The 16673-nt window shown below is 40.0% G+C and overlaps 1 protein-coding gene across 1 annotated transcript in view; it reads left to right on the top strand.

The window, feature by feature from the left end:
* The window catches only part of SPATA16 (spermatogenesis associated 16), a gene marked incomplete at its 3' end in the record, with an annotated part of 192817 nt that extends 176506 nt beyond the window's left edge, over positions 1-16311 (top strand). Inside the window, 1 exon segment of the mRNA XM_084874171.1 lies at positions 16189-16311. Within this exon segment, the coding sequence (XP_084730297.1) occupies positions 16189-16311 (123 nt within the window).
* Positions 16312-16673: the final 362 nt, after the last annotated feature.

Raw genomic sequence — 16673 nt, 5'->3', positions numbered from 1 at the left:
TTATTCTAAATTATTTAGCTTTTTATGTTCCTTTTTTAATCTCAAAATCTTAACTTATAAATCACACGAACACGGAAATGACATTCATTGATATACTAATTTGGTCTGTTGGGATGAAAACGGGAGAGAATTGTATGTCACTTAGCAACGCTGTTCTGTTCCAGGCTGATACAGGCAAAGCAAGCAGGGGAGAATACAAATCTGGGAGATGGGCCAGGGGCAGTTGGTTGAGAAGGGAGGAGGAAGAGCAAATTGGAGCATTATATTTACTTTCCACATCAGCATTCAAACCTGAAATCCTCCCAGAAACCCTCCTGAGAGAGACTGCACAGGCGGCACCATCATTCACTGGCCAGTCATTTGGTCTGACTAATCTGTGGTTAGGGCATGCATTTGTGTCTCTCCGAAAGTACTGCTGTCTTTTCAGAGATTCAGCAGCCGTACCACTCATTTGCAAGTTTTTTCAGCAATCGGGCTTTTCCTGTGTGTCTTGTTCTTTAAAGAGTCTCTGCAGATTTATTGCAATTTGATTATGAATCTTCTCAGCTTCTGGTTACGGGCTTTGGCATTTGCATATCCCCAAATTCCTTTACAGTGTGTGCTCCAAGCACTGCTAAGCAGTTCTATCCATAGCAAAATGCAAATCATGGGGAAATCTAAGTGCTGATTTCTGACCATGCTGGGGGCAGGGTGGGGAAAAGCTCTGAGGAAGAGAAGGGAGGCAAAGCCCGAGGGGATGAAGAGGCCACGTGCAGGAAATACTAGTAAATCCCTGTGTTTCCTGGAATAAATGAGTTTGTGCCAGCAGGTGTCCAGGTCAGTAGCTGTAATAGGGGGGCCTCCACCAAAGCCCAGGCAAACCTCCTATCGTGGTCACAGGCTGAGCCCTGGGGCAGTCAGACCTAATTGGAAGACCTCATTCTCAAATGTTACCCACAGCAAAGCCAGGTCTAGCCTGGAGAGTACAGAAAACCAAATGCTTTGGTTCTGGCCATCTCCCCCAGCTACAGAACATATCCCAAATCTAAATGGCACATTTCAATTATGTAAACCAAACAGCATCTTTCTCATTTGACTTAAAGGAAAAAGCATATGGTTAATTTGTTACACATTTTCAACAAGTGTAATTGCTAATCACTCACTGTCCACCTGTAGATGGACATTCCTCCAAAATTTGGAAGGCCTCTATTACATACTTTATTGGCAGGAAGTATTATCTTCTAAAATGTTGTTGATTTTGCAGGAAATTTCTGTGTATTAGTGGAATCCTAGCATGGCCTGCATCTAGGGAGCATGTATCCAAAAGTTTTACCATTTTTAACCAGGACTTTATCAAGGGCCAGACAAAACTAATTGCCATTGTGCTCTTGTCCTATATAATAAAAGGCTAATATGCAAATAAACTGAACAGTAGAACAACTGGAACAACTGAACAACCAAACAATTGGTCACTATCATGTGCGCTGACCATAGGGTGTGTGTATGGAACATAGCAGGTGTTGGCCATGGAGGAATGGTGGAGCAGGTGAGCAGGGGCACCAGAGCAAGGCAGGGCACCAGTCACTGTCATCAGAGCGAGCCTCTGGTGATTACTAGAAAGTTTTTGCTCCCATGTGCCGAAATGCTGTCCCACAGCCTGTGCTGGAGCCACTGCTCACACCCGCTGCTGGTGCCCGGTGCCAGTCCTAATCCTCAGCGCCATCAGCGGGTGCAAGCAGCAGCTGCCAGCCCTGATTACCCCTGAGGGCTTCTCCACCTCCCCCTGCTCCTGAGGGGTGATCAGGGCAGCAGCCACCACTTGCACCCACTGACGACACTGGCCTTGCTTGCACCCATTGCTGGTGCCGGCCCCAATTGCTCCACACCATCAGCAGGTGCAAGCAAGGTTGGGGTTGACGCCATTAGCTTTTGAGAGTGGCAGCAGTGGGAACGGGGCTGCCAGCAGTCAGGGGACCAGGGTCACAGTGGGAGGGGCCACGTGGGGTCTCAGAGGATGGGCTGAGATCCACCCCTGTGCCTACTGCAGCCTTGCAGCCCACGGTTCCTTTCAAGGTGCACGAATTCATACACTAGGCCCCTAGTACTTAATAAAATACTATAGCTCAACAAATTATCAAACTATGTTAGTTTTTGAAGCTTGCTTTCAAATAGCTATAGCAATTGAAACAAGGCATAGAAAAATGTATCTCCAAAAAATAAGTTAATAATGTAATGATGACAAATATCATCAGTGATTACTATTGATCTTTTAGTGTGTGCCAAGCATTTCAACAAGTTATCATTTCAATAATTGCAATAACCCTATGAGGGAGATGTCACTAATTCTCCACTGAAAGATGATGCAAAGGAGCATTGTAGAATTAACAACAGAATCAAGTCCAAGTTTGCATTGATAGGGTTTGGTTTTGAGTCAGATTATTTGGGTTCAAGGCTCTATTCTTAATCATTAGCTATACTGCTTAAGTTCCACCAAATGCAGATACTAAAGGTCAATGGCATAAAGAACATGGACTGACCCTAGCTATAAGATAACCAAGGAAACCACCTTTGAGTCTGCTCATGGGCAGTGAGAGGGATTAAAGCGCTAGAGACTATTGCAGGCATTCTCTGACTTTCTCTAGATCACAGCTCACTGGCCCAGCAGAGGACTTATCCAGACTGCTTTGCAGCAGCTCCCTGACCAAATCCAAACTTTGGCACACACTATCTCCTTAGATCATGCTACTCTTACTGTCCTCCCTCATCATCCCTCCCTTTGTAGACATATCATGTATAGGTTGGCTTTTATACCTCACCATTTTCACTTCTGCTACAACATCAAAACTTTAAGAAAACAGCTTGGAAGCCTCACTGTTCCTGTAGTGGACTTACTGTCACTCTGAGGGCCACTGTCTGGTGAGTTATCTGAATTAGCATTCTGAAATACACCAGGTTCTCAATGAAAACACAAGTCCAGAAGTACATATTGGCATAAGCCTTCCAAGCTCTAACCTCACATCACAGAGCCCTGGGGCTGGGATTGGACAGCATATTGTTAACCTGCTTCACTTCCTGTGATCTCTCTTTCGGCCTGTCTCACTAAGGAGATAATATAGGGAGGCTACTAACCCAGAAACTAGAAATGCTCATGTTACTCCAAACCTATAGATGTTTTTACCTTTATAAACACTTATCAAAATGCATCTTTCAGAAGTTCAATGAAGTATTCTGGCATGAGGTACAATAGAAGAGTATATATCTCAAGTGTATTTTGAACTGAAGAGTAAGTTTGCAGCTCATTCTTAAAGTTACTCTGTTCAAAATACCAAAAGTATTTTCTTGCTTGACAGCCTAGCACTTTGTTGCATGTCTTTTATACACTAAGTTTTGCAATCAGTAATTCTGGAGAATAACAGAATAATAGCTTATACCACTTGGTAGCTAAATGAACCATAGGACATCTTGCATTCTGTATTGAAAGTGGGATTAATACAGAATTCAGAGCAATTGATTTTTAGCTCATTCAGTCTTTTAGAGTGCATTCATTATACCTTCCATCTTTTTAGAGAAGGGCACAAACAAAAATGCATTTATATGCATCCCTAAAAGGATATATGAGTCACTTGTTATTCTGATTATAACTTTCTTAAAATGGTGCATGTAGAAGAGGAACAAGAGCGTAATATAAAACACTACAAATTCTGTAAGCACAAACAAACACATTTTTCTTAGCATCATCCAAACTGAGTGAAAAGCTTATGTGAACTCTGCTAAAATGACTTTGTGCTGGATAAAAGACTGTGGAGAGGAGCATGAGATGGTTGTTGAGGAGATGACATTGGATCTGTGTGAGAGAGATTCTAGCCTAGAGATTAAATTACTGATTTAAGAGGCTTTTAATTTCCCCAGACCTCTTAATTGGAAAGAAGATCCTTCAGCTCCCGAATAACTCACTTTATCATATTGTTAAAGATATTTAGAAGCAACTGGGAAAACGAATTTAAGAAATAAAAGTACATATTCCTAAGGTATGAGAATCAAAAATATATTTTTTAAAGAAATGATAGAGTTATTCGGGAGCTGAAGGATCTTCTCTCCAATTAAGAGGTCTGGGAAAGTTAAAAGCCTCTTAAATCAGGTCCAGCTAAATAAAGGTCCAGCTAAACCAGAAGATCTTAATAAGACTGAGTGTATCATAACATAATATCCAAAATGTTGATATTTCAATCATCATACCAAGAATAAGGAATATCTCAAACTGAGTGAAGAAAGATAATCAATAGATGCTAACCCGGAGATATTAGAGATAAGAGAACTAACTGACAAAGATGTTAAAGCAACTGTCATTAAAAAAAATGTTCTAATGAGCAATTAAAATTTACAAACACCTTAAAACGAATGAAATATTAGAATCTCAGCAAAAAAAAAACAAAAACTAGAAGCTATATAAGGACCAAATAGAAATTTTAGAACTGAAAGATATAATAAACCAAATTTTAAAACCCACTGGGGGGGGGGCTCTACAGTAGAATGAATGGGACAGAGGAAAGAATCAGGAAATTAATGGCCGGTCTATAGAGTCATATGTCTCTGGATCAATTCTTATTCATCGAATTATGTTGATCATCATATCCCACATATGAATGAGATCATGTAATATTTATCTTTATCTGGTTGGCTTGTTTCACTTAGCATAATGCTCTCCAGTTCCAACCATGCTGCTACAAATTGTAAAAGTTCCTTCTTTTTTTAGCGGCATAGTATTCCATTGTGTAGATTTACCAGTTTTTTAATCCACTCATCTGCTGATGGGCACTTAGGCTGTTTCCAAATCTTAGCTATTGTAAATTGTGCTGTTATGAAAATAGGGGTGAATATATTCTTTCTGATTGATGTTTCTGGTTTCTTTGGATATAGTCCTAGAAGTGGGATTACTGGGTCCAATGGGAGTTCCATTTTTAACTTTTTAACTTTCCATACTGTCTTCCAAGTGGCTGCACCAGTCTGCATCCCCCCCAGCAGTGCAAGAGGGTTCCTTTTTCTTCACATCCTCACCAGCACTTGTTGTGTGTTGATTTGATGATGATAGCCATTCTGACAGGTGTGAGATGGTATCTCGTTGTTTTGATTTGCATCTCTCAGATGATTAGTGATTTTGAGCATGTTTTCATATGTCCCTCAGCCTTTTGTATGTCCTCTTTCGAAAAGTGTCTATTTAGGTCCTTTGCCCATTTTTTGATGGGATTGTTTTATACTTCTTTTTTACTTTTTTAGTGATTGCCCTAAAGTGTAAAATGTACATTTATAACTAATCCCTGTCCACTTACAAATAATACTATAACACTACACAGGCAGTGTGAGTACCTTATAATCCTATATAATAAAAGCCTAATATGCTAAGTGTCCGGTCGTCCAGTCATCTGTTCAACCAATCAAAGCATAATATGCTAATGGTATATTAAAGCCACTCAACCTCTGGCTATTATGTGCACTGACCACCAGGGGGAAGATGCTCCAACCGGTAGGTTGACATGCTACTGGGGGCCAGCCAATCGGAACTGAGCCAAATGAGCCAGACATGCCCTGGAGCCCTCCCATGGTCTCTCCCCTGCTGGCCAACTTCCCATGTTCCTCCCCAGCCCCAATCGTACACCAGTGGGGTCCATCAGTCTGGCCTGTGCCCTCTCACAATCCAGGCTAAAGGACACCCCACCACCACCACCACCACCACCCACCAGGATCGAGCCTAAACAGTCAGTCAGACAGTCCTCTCACAATCCAGGAGTGCTGGCTCACAACCACTCACCTGCCTGCCTTGTTGATTGCCCCTAACCACTTCTGTCTGCTAGCCTGATCAAGCCCTAACCATTCCCCTGCCAGCCTGATCAACGCCTAACTACTCCCCTGCTGGCCAGATTGCCCCTAACTGCCCTCCCCTGCAGGCCTGGTCATCTCTAACTGTCCTCCCCTGCAGGCCTGGTCCTCCCCTCCCCCCCGCAACTACCCTGGCCTATCGGCCTGGTTGCCCTTAACTGCTTTCCTTTGCTGGCCTGGTCACCCCCAACTGCCCTCCCCTGTAGGCTTGGTTCCCCCCAACTGTGCTCCCCTGCAGGCCTGATCACCCCCAACCTCCCTCTCTTTCAAGCCCGGTCCCTCCCAACTGCCCTCCCCTGCTGGCCTGATCACCCACAACTGTCCTCCCCTGTTGGCCATCTTATGGTGGCCATCTTGTGTTTACAGAGGGGTGGCCATCTTTGACCATATGGGGGTGGCCAACTTGTATGTTGGAGTGATGGTCAATTTGCAAAATACCTCTTTATTATATAGGATTTTACAAAATGTTACACTGGGGCAAACTACATTGAGAGTAAAAATATTCACCTGGCTAGTGTTGCTCAGTGGTTGAGTGTTGACCTATGAACCAAGAGGTCACAAGTTTGTTTTCTGATCAGGACACATGCCCAGGTTGTGTGCTCAATTCCCAGTAGGGGGCATGCAATAGGCAGCCAATTAATGATATTTCCCTCTCATTGATGTTTCTATCTCTCTATCCCTCTCTCTTCCTTTCTCCAAAAAAATTCAATAATTTTTTTTAAAGTAAAAAGATTCTTCCTATACTACTTACTGATGCATGTGAATCTACAATTATGTCCAAGTAAAAAGTTAAAAAATACATTCAAACCTTCAAATAAGTTATGCTATTAAATGTTGAAAATTATTTGTTTAACGTGTGTATTTTTTTATTGATTTCAGAGAGGAAGGAAGAGAGAGATAGAAGCATCAATGAGGAGAAAGAATAATTGACTGGCTGCCTCCTGCATGCTTCCTACTGGGGACTGAGCCTACAAACCAGGCATGTGCCCTTGACCGGAAAGGAACCTGAGACTCTTCAGTCCACAGGCAGACACTCTATCCACTGAGCCAACCCAGCTAGGGCTCAACTTCAAAAATTTTTCAATAGTCATAACACATGTTTTCCCAGACAGAGTGATAGCAAGGTTTTGTAATGTTCTTTAACTGTATACTAAACATAATAAAAAGTGCTACCATTATGGGCATTTTCAATTGAGTTGGTAATGCAAGAAGTTTTTTGCAAACTTTGTAACAACTCAGCAGTAGGTGCCTCAGATTTTGTGTTGTTCTTTTATGACTATAACACAATATCATACCAAATTCTCTACATAAAAAAAGAGGAAATCTGGAGCTTGTTTGTCTGTTTGAATGGTAGCCAAAAGCTAAAGAAAAATATTATATTGTGAATAGCAGAAACTAACTTTACTTTAGAAATTAATTTCAAGCCTGTTTGAAAACAATTGTAATTCTAATTAGAATTAAAATTCAAACCATTTTGGATGATAAATATTTAAAAGCATTTGGCCTGGAAACTAATCTGGAACAGAGCAGAGAAACGAATGTTATCAAATCCACTGTGATGAAGGGTTTTGGTCCACACTGCTGCTGATCGCTAGAAACACGCCCTCATTCTGTAACCACCAAACCACCACTGCAGTCATATAAACCTGATATTTATCCCTGAAGAATCTGATTCTTATTCCATGCATCATTTTTCTTAAGAGACCTCTTTAAAAGCTTTACTAAAAAGAAAAACCCTTTGAGGACCCAACCCCTGAGGCTCGAACATGTGTAAACAAACCTTATCTTCTCTCCTTGATCCAGACTAGATGAAATCCAAGAGGAAGTCCCAATTCAAACCCAGTGCCTTTCGCCTCAGGGTAACCTACCCATATTTGTGTTTGAGGTCAACTTCCTCTCACTGCCATTCCTGGAAAGAAATCACTCTGATTCCCAAGGTACACTCTTAGCCTGTGCAGTGGGCACCCAGCAAGTAGAGAGCATCAGACAGCAAGAAAGTGAATTCTAAAAAGTACCAGTCATGCTTAAGGGGGAAATTAGAACTTAATTGGACTTCCTCTTATTTTATGGCTTAGTAGCAACATTAGTTTACTAGGGGTGCTGCAATAAAGTACCACACGCTGAATGACTGGAACAACAAAAAATGTATTGTCTCACAGTTCTAGAAGCCAGTGTCTTCAGGGTTGATTTCTTCTGAGGGCCATGAGGAAAATCAGTCCCCAGCCTCTCCCATAACTGCTGACGGTCTGCTGACAATCTTCATCGTAACTCTGCTTTCATCTTCACATGCAATCACCCTTTGTGTGTGTCCAAAGTACCCCTTTCTATGAGGTTCCCAGCATTTTGGATTAGGGCCCACGCTAATGCTCTCATTTTTATTTTATTACCTCCTTAGAGACTCCATTCGGAAAGACTGGGAGTTAAGATCTCGACATACAAATTTGGGGAAAATAAAATTCAACTTATCACAGTAATGTTTGATGTTAAATGACTTTAGGAAAAAGAGCTGCCCAGATCTTTACAGTGACTCTCCTTCCCAACCGCCTCGTTGGAATGACACCCCTTTCAAAGCTCTGGTAGGCTGTGCTGCCCCTGAATGTCACCATCTCTCACCGGCTTTGCTCATGTTGAGCTTCTTGTCATTTCTTTCCTTAGAATGCTCCCATTCCTAACTCTCTTTGCCCTGAAATCCAGTTTCTTCCTCAGTGATGTCGTTGGTGTCATGGCCAGCCTTCACACAATAATCAAAGTTGCTTTCACCACTGGCTCCCATGCCTTCAATCATCAAGTGAAAATAAGTTGGATCTATACACCAATGAACCTAATAGCAATCCTTCTTCACTAGGAAGCTCTCAGGTGCACAGCGGGTCACCTGACCCCAGGCCATCACTAGATTTTCCACCCACATATAAAACTGAATATATAATATAAAATCCCATTTTATGGTAAAAGATTACTGGAGAAAATTTCAAAAACTTTTTGGCTTACCCATACCAAAAGTGACTTATGAAGCGGTTGTATGTGGGGAAGGTATATTATTTCAATCTGTAACAATGTTATTGTTTTTATCCCAGGATCCAGTAGAAAATCCTAAATTTTGATATGCCCAAAAATATAAAATCATGAGTTGAAAAATATTTTAGTACCAGTAAGTGATGTGATGCAGATATAGGATGAGAAGGAAATAAAGTGGGCTGTTAACTACATTCTGGTGTTAAGCTGATCCATTAGAGGGACCCTTTGGATGCAAGATAAACGTCTGATATATAGGATATGAGGGAGGCCCAAGAATCCCGGTAGCCGGGGGGTGTTTCTATTAACCAGGTCAGTACCGTTCATTATAGACAAAAACCACAACAGCAGAAGTGGCTGGGTCCCTCTCTTTTCCATGCTGCACTTCACCATGTGGTACAAGGCAAATTGCAATGTGTCCTCTTTCCACTAAACACATTTCTGTAGCGTGAATCCAGGCCAAAGTAAACATCATAAAATTAGTACTTTAAAGTTGGAATGGATTTTAGAAGTTGCTTCAGCTCACACATGACTCATGAATACTTCATGCCCAGTAAAATTATTTCCAATCATGTTTTATTTCCAACCTCTGGTGATGAGGATTGCCATGCCTCACCCTGAAGTCCCTTCCATGTTAAAACAGCTGTGGAAAGCAGTTGTACCTAATGTTGATATGTCTGCTTTTTTACTCATTTGCTAATCATTCAGTTCTCAAAGTTTTGGTTTTTTTAAATATATTTTATTGATTTTTTTACAGGGAGGAAGGGAGAGAGATAGAAAGCTAGAAACGTCGATGAGAGAGAAACATTGACCAGCTGCCTCTTGCACACCACCTACCGGGGATGTGCCCACAACCAAGGTACATGCCCTTGACCGGAATCGAATCCGGGACCTTTCAGTCCACAGACCGACGCTCTACCACTGAGCCAAACAGGTGTTGGCATCAGTTCTCAAAGTTTTATTGAAAACCTATTTATGAAACCTCCAAGCACCACAAAAGGTACTATCATAATCTCTGTAGAAGGTTTAGCCATTTATGAAGAGCTTTGCACAAACATCGAGCCATTAAACCCTCACAAAAAAAAAACAGTAAACTAGACTATGTTTATTATTAATTTTTATTTATAATAGATATGAGAAAATTAAAGTGAAGTCATGTGACTAGTCAAAGAACTGTGAGTCAAGTGCATCCTCTACATCTAAATAACACTCTCTTTCCAATGTGTGTGCTGACACAAGACAGATCTAGCACCTCTTCCATATAACAACTTTGATATAACTCAGAACACCACAGATACCTGCTATATTTCTCTTTTTTCATATTAAGCACTTCCAGATCCTTCACTTCCTTTATACAATCTGGAGTCCAGACTCTGGACCCATCCAGGACTCAGCATGATAACCCAGTTGTGATATAACCTGAGCAGAGAAAGTGAAAACCATTGCCTCCTTTGAGACAGATACATTTTACTAGTAAACACTAGTCTATACTCCGATCAGCTCTGGATGAGGTAACCAGGAAATTCTGTTGATTTATATTGAACTTGTGGCTAATATGTACTATCAGAAACTTACTTCTCTCCCCTCCTTTGACCCCCTCCTAATTCTGCCTTTTATATAGTGAAACTTTGAGATCTAAGTACAAGACTAACGTATGTCAAACACCTACACTTAGCACGGTTATGAGGCAGCATCCATCCCAGAAGAGAGACCAAAAACAGTAACTATTAGATGACATTGTTCAGCTTTTTATTTTACTTCACTTTACTATGCATTTTTCCATGGGTTTGTGCTTTTCCCATTTACGGGGTTTATACTTCCAGATTCTAGTATTAGTACTACTACATAATAATAGTAATCCAGGCCTATGCAAACATGTCATGTAAATTGTTTTAATTTAATCTGACCAGGACCTTTGAATCAATGGATAGATTGATAAACTTAGGTTCCAAGAAGTTCAATTAAGTTTTCCCTAAGTCACATGCCAAGAACATGCTGGAGCTGGGATTTCCACTTAGATGTATCTGTCTTCAGCAATAGGTCATGTCTCCATCATGAGCACCTTTTGGTTTTGAATAACTGAAAGCATCCTTTTGTTTGTTTTTCTTAGTACTTAGAATTTTCTTAGCATTCTACAATGCTTCTCACTCTCACGTGGTAAACTATAAAACAGTGAGTTGTTTTTTTTCTTTTCCAATTGGAGTTTTACACCACTTTGGCTTTTAGCCAATGGCTAAGCTATTATATAATCCCACTTTTATAAAAACATTCCGAATTATGTAGGCTTTTTTCCATACTGTGTATTTGTCACTGATTAAACTCATTCTTTTGCCCTAAAACTACTCATTGCGTTGTATTCTTTACCTCATTAAGATATGATCATGATCTCAAGTTAGAAATTTCACAGTCATTTCTAATTCTGCCTCCCTTCTTATTCTAACCAAGAATTTTTCATTAAATCTATAGTTCTTACTTTCTAAATGTCTCTTAAATCCTTGAATGAGGCCTTTGTTGTGTTTTTCATATCCTATTGCACTGGCCTCCTAATTGATCCACCTGTTTCTATTGATAGTTTCCCTTATTGCATTTCACTCCACACAATGACACCAGATTTATCTTTCTAACCATAGAGCTAAATATGTTCAACGTTTTACAAGCTGACCCAGTCTATAGTTCCTACTGTATATGTCTCTACTCCCAGCCTCTTTGTGCCTCTATATATGCTATAAGCAACTAATCCCTATCAAATGGCCCAGGTTCTCTCAAAACTTGTTTGGGTGGATAGCTTTTCCTCTGTTTGGAATGTGTTTCTTTTTTTTTTCTTTTTCTATTTTTTAAAATATATTTCTATTGATTTCAGAGATGGAGGGAGAACGTGGGAGAGATAGAAACATCAATGATGAGAAAGAATCATTGATCAGCTGCTTCCTGCACGCCCCCTACTGGGGATCAAGCCCAAAACCTAGGCATGTGCCCCACCCAGGAATTGAACCCTGACCTCCTGGTTCTTAGGCCAAAGTTCAACCACTGAGCCACACCTGCTGGGCTGGAATGTGTTTCTTGTCCTAGCAAAGTCCTGGCTCCTGTAACCTCCACATTCCTACAATAACATTCCCTGTTATGACATTTTTGCTAACAGAGCTTTTTGTACATTGTTCACATATAAATAGTTATGCATTATTGTAACAGTAATAATTAACTGCCTCTCCTACATGAATATGAGTTCTTCATAAACAAACATCTTGACATACTTGCTTATTGCCCTAGTACAGTACCAAATATTGTATATAGTAGATAAAAAATATTTGCATGAAAGTATGAATGTACTTTCTTTAAAATCTGGGCTGGCTAGATATTTTTCTATAATATGGTCAACCTGCACATTTCTTCCTAATTGATATTGTTTTTGTAGTGTTCGAATTTTGGGATCTCCTATATTCTCAGGCTGTCTTCTGTTTTAGAGTTCCATAGTCATCTTTCTTCTGACAGATTTTTGTGTATAAGAATGGAAAGGTCCTGAGAAACTAGTGAATAACCCTTGCTTTTTTATGTGAATATAACTGATAGCCATACAAGAGCTGAGAATCTGCTTTCCTACTGAGACCTTTAGTTCCCCTCAATCATCTGACAGCCCAAAATTCTCTGCAAGCTCACTTGGTCAGCTTCCCATATCTCTGCCTTTCCAGGGAAGTGGTATCTGCCCATTTTGCAAATGGGAACATTAGACCCAGAATGACCAAGTAGACGATCTGACATAGTTTAGCAAGTAGATTCTGTACCAAAAAGAAAGTCTAATTAGGCCCCTGCTCCAAAACCTGGCTCATTTCCTTCTTTACATGCTTACATATTTCTTAGTGTTTCATTTCCCTAAGGGCTTTATAGAAATTTCTATCATTTGCAATCTGTTCGTCTTAGTTATATGAATCTATTTTCTCTTCAACCAGCATTTTTCTTTCTTTGTCTTAAAAAAATAAAATAAAATAAAGAACCAGCTTTAGTAAAAACATGCTGCAACTCTCCTACACTTCAGTAAGTATAGAAGCTAAAATGGGCTTACTTTACTGCTTACTGGGTCATTCATCTAATGGTGTGCTCTAAAAGAATAATCTCCGATCTGGAAAATGTGAGGGCTCATCTGAAGACTGGACTAACTGGTCTATTAATATAAGTCATGGCATTTTTTGGCTCGGTGTGTCCTTGGAAATTTCCAGGCTAACTCATTCCTCACCAAACTGATGCTCAGAAAGACCAAATCACTTCTGTGATGCCAACAGATCAGGGTTATAAGACAGGCCAAGAGCAGAACTCAACAACTCCTACTCCTTATGAGATACCCTTTCTACCTCTGGCTAGTTTCAAGTGTGGAGACCACACCTTGTTATTACCTTGTCTTAAGAGTCTCAAAGCTAAACAATACTAACAGAATTATGGCATATGAAAGTAGTGATTATTTAACTTGTAAGAGAAAAGAAAGCCTTCTAATTTGCTCCATACCAGGCATCACTTTGAGTTTGGGAAAACACATTGGTGTCAGCTCTATTATCAGAGAGGAGGATTAATGAGGGTCTACTATATCCTAGGTGCTGGAAATAGTGGACAATATGGACCTATTTCTTGCCTTATGGAGATTAAATCCCAGATGGGAGGACATTAAATAAATCATTATAAACAATTAAGTAAAAAAGTTACAATATGCCAAGAAATGAATGGGTTGCTATGGGAATATGTTACTGAGAGACCCAATCTGGTCTGGGCTCTCCAGAAAGACTTCTCTGAGACACTGATATTGAATTTGAAATTCAAAGGATGTGTAAGGGTTCAGATGGAAGAATTCCATCAGAGGGCAGAGCATTAGGAGGATCAAGGGTGCAGAGAACATTGCACAGCTGTGCTCAGATAACTGAAAGATGAACCATGACTGAGGCACAGAAAGTGAAATAAATGATCCAGATCACCCAGAGCAGTGTAAGCCATGTTTAGGGTGTGGGAGTCTAATTAAGTATGTAAAGCAAAAGAATAATGCGATTGGGATTACATTTTCCAAAGATCAGTCCAGTACCATTAGAATGAGTTGGAATGTCAGCATGTAAACGACCAGGTAGGAGGTGAACACAGGCCAGGTGAGACATGCACATAGTTTGCACACTAGACCTTCCAGCTCAATTAGGCAGTACTCTATTCCAACAACACATCTGTGCTTCTTTTTTGTCTGTAATGTTTATAATGAGAAGCAACAAAGTTAGTCAACACTATTCTTTTTTATTGATTGATTGATTTTATTGATTTGATAGAGGAATGGAGAGGGAGAGAGAGAGAGAAACATAAATGATGAGAGAAAATCATTGATTGCCTGCTTCGTGCATGCCCCTCACCTCCCTGGAGATTGAGCCTGCAACCTGGGCATATGCCCTGACTGGAATTCAAACTGTTACCTTCTGGTTCATAGATCAAAGCTCAATCCCTGAGCCATGTCCACCAGGCAACATTGTTGTTAATAAACACAACTGAAATAAGTAAATAAATAAATAAATAAATGACCGCCATCACCTAATGGGTAGTATAAAACAATTATCTTTCTGTATCATTGAAGAAAGCTTTTTGTTGTGAGAGGGCAGGGCGGGGCGAGGATGGGCTCCTGACTCCACTGTGGGGCAGGGCGGAGTTATCCTCCATTCTGTAACTGAACCCTAGCCCTCACCCAACCAATCAGGGTTAGCCGAGGCAGTGACATCACCACCGACTGGAGTAAAACCCCTGGACTGGGCGAAATTCACTCTCTCTTCTGCCATGCTGCCGTTGTGAGTGGGACAGAGCCCATGCTAGCATGGAAAAGGCTCTTTTGTTCATTGCATCGGACTCGGCTCCCTGGTGGTCCTTGGGGATCACGAAGTCTGGGCGTAACAGTTGCATTTAGGATTGTGGTTTTAAGTTGTATTTGAGCTAATTACAAACATTCTAATTGTAAAGAGCTTTGATTTAAATGATAAATTATTAGTGCATCAACTCATCTATTGAAGTTACAATAAAAAGCCATCTATTATATTTGTTGTGATTGTGCTCTATGTTAATTTTTTACTCATGGTTTTGGTATACAATGGTTAGTATAAATGTGTGGAGTACATAAAGTAGTGTATTGATTTCATGACAAGATCTAAAAATATTCTGTCAAATTATCTTGATGATTGCTGCAATTATCGGACATCATAAACTACAATGTGTCTTTGGAGAAACTTAGCTGAAGTAATTTTAAATTTTCAAAATGAACTGTTTTCGTATGAATAAGTTATCTTATTTTCTTCTTTTTTTTTTTTTTTAAATCAATGGACAGCTTACATCACCTGGGTGATATAAGACCTAAAAATAGCAGATAAATTAGTGCTGCCATCTATCATTCTCTTTTGGCAATCTGAACTCTCTTTGATATCACAATGAATAATAAATCAAGTGATTTAAAAGTAGAACTCAAAACTGGGAAATTGAAGTTGTAAGTGCTTTTTATCTTAAGTAGGTGATATTGCTCATGCACCTTAAGCTAACTTGATGACAATAAGGTTTTCAACAAATGGCTTTAGGCTAATAAAATAAATGGGTCCTGGCAATCAGGGTTAAGTATGAATTGTTGTATCTACAGACTTCTGGGGGCCCAACTCAGAATATATGTAAATGGTTTTATTCTATAGTGTGTGTTTTTTGTGTTTTTTTTTGACAAGTCACATAACACATTCAACCATCACTGAATAATTAGAAATTTTCTTTGAAGAAAGATGAATACTTTATTTTTAAGAATTATTTATTTGTATCCATTATTTTATCTTATTCCCTGGAGTGTGGCAATTTTTTAAGAAAATGTTTGTTTATTTTTCCAAATTTCCTTTTTATTTAAAAGAAGTAGTTCTTCCTAAGACAATGTGGAATACTCATTTTCCTCCCAAATTGGCCAGGGGCACACAAATGCAAGAATCTCCGATTTGAGATTAGTAGATTTGTTTCTTTCAATCATTTTGATAATAGATTAATTTTTCACCATTCACTTCCATTTGAAATCCCTGGTTTTACTGACCATTAAAGACAGCCAGTGATTCTCACACCCAGTGGGGAGGACTGAGTGGTAAAGCAAATGCCCTCCTGCCTGCTTCACATTCTTAGCACAGGGGAACCCAAAATAGAGACAGAAGAAGCCTTTTATGTTTAGTCGTTTCTGTCTCTACCAGTTCTGTCCCAACATGGACCTATATGTGTTGTTTAATTTTAAATACATCACCATTTTCCTACATATACAAAACCTGGGAAAACAACAACAAATCTTGTATCTATTTCTCCTAGGTTGGACGAGTTGAAGACTTTCTATACCAATTAGAAGATAATTTCTTAAAAACTAAAAAACTGAGAAATGCTCGAAGGCAGAAGACAAAAATGAAGCGGCTTCAGACCGTGCAGCAAAGCTAGTCACTGAGGAGCAGGCGCTGCCACCAGATATCCCGGAGGAAGGGATGATGGCATCCCACCAGCCTGACAGTGACAGCTCATGACCAAGGCCTGTTGCCAAGGGAATGAGGTGGTGGTTCCCTTGGCTCATCTTTAGCAAAGAAGGTCTATACTTCATTAATCTCAACTGGCAGCAATAAATGTTCTCAGCAAATTTGACTTGATTCTTGTTTAACTTCATCTTATTTTAGTTAAATAGTTTATAAAATCACCATTGCTGCCTCTTTCACTTGCCTTGTTCTTTCAAAATTGACTCTAAGAGCCCAGCCAGGGTGGCTCAGTGGCTGAGCATCTACCTATGACCCAGGAGGTCACAGTGCGAT

Source organism: Pipistrellus hanaki (assembly GCF_964339955.1).
Source record: "Pipistrellus hanaki genome assembly, chromosome: 2".
Taxonomy (NCBI): domain Eukaryota; kingdom Metazoa; phylum Chordata; class Mammalia; order Chiroptera; family Vespertilionidae; genus Pipistrellus; species Pipistrellus hanaki.
The sequence above is the reverse complement of the archived record's forward strand: the minus strand, read 5'-3'. Positions and strand labels throughout refer to the sequence as shown.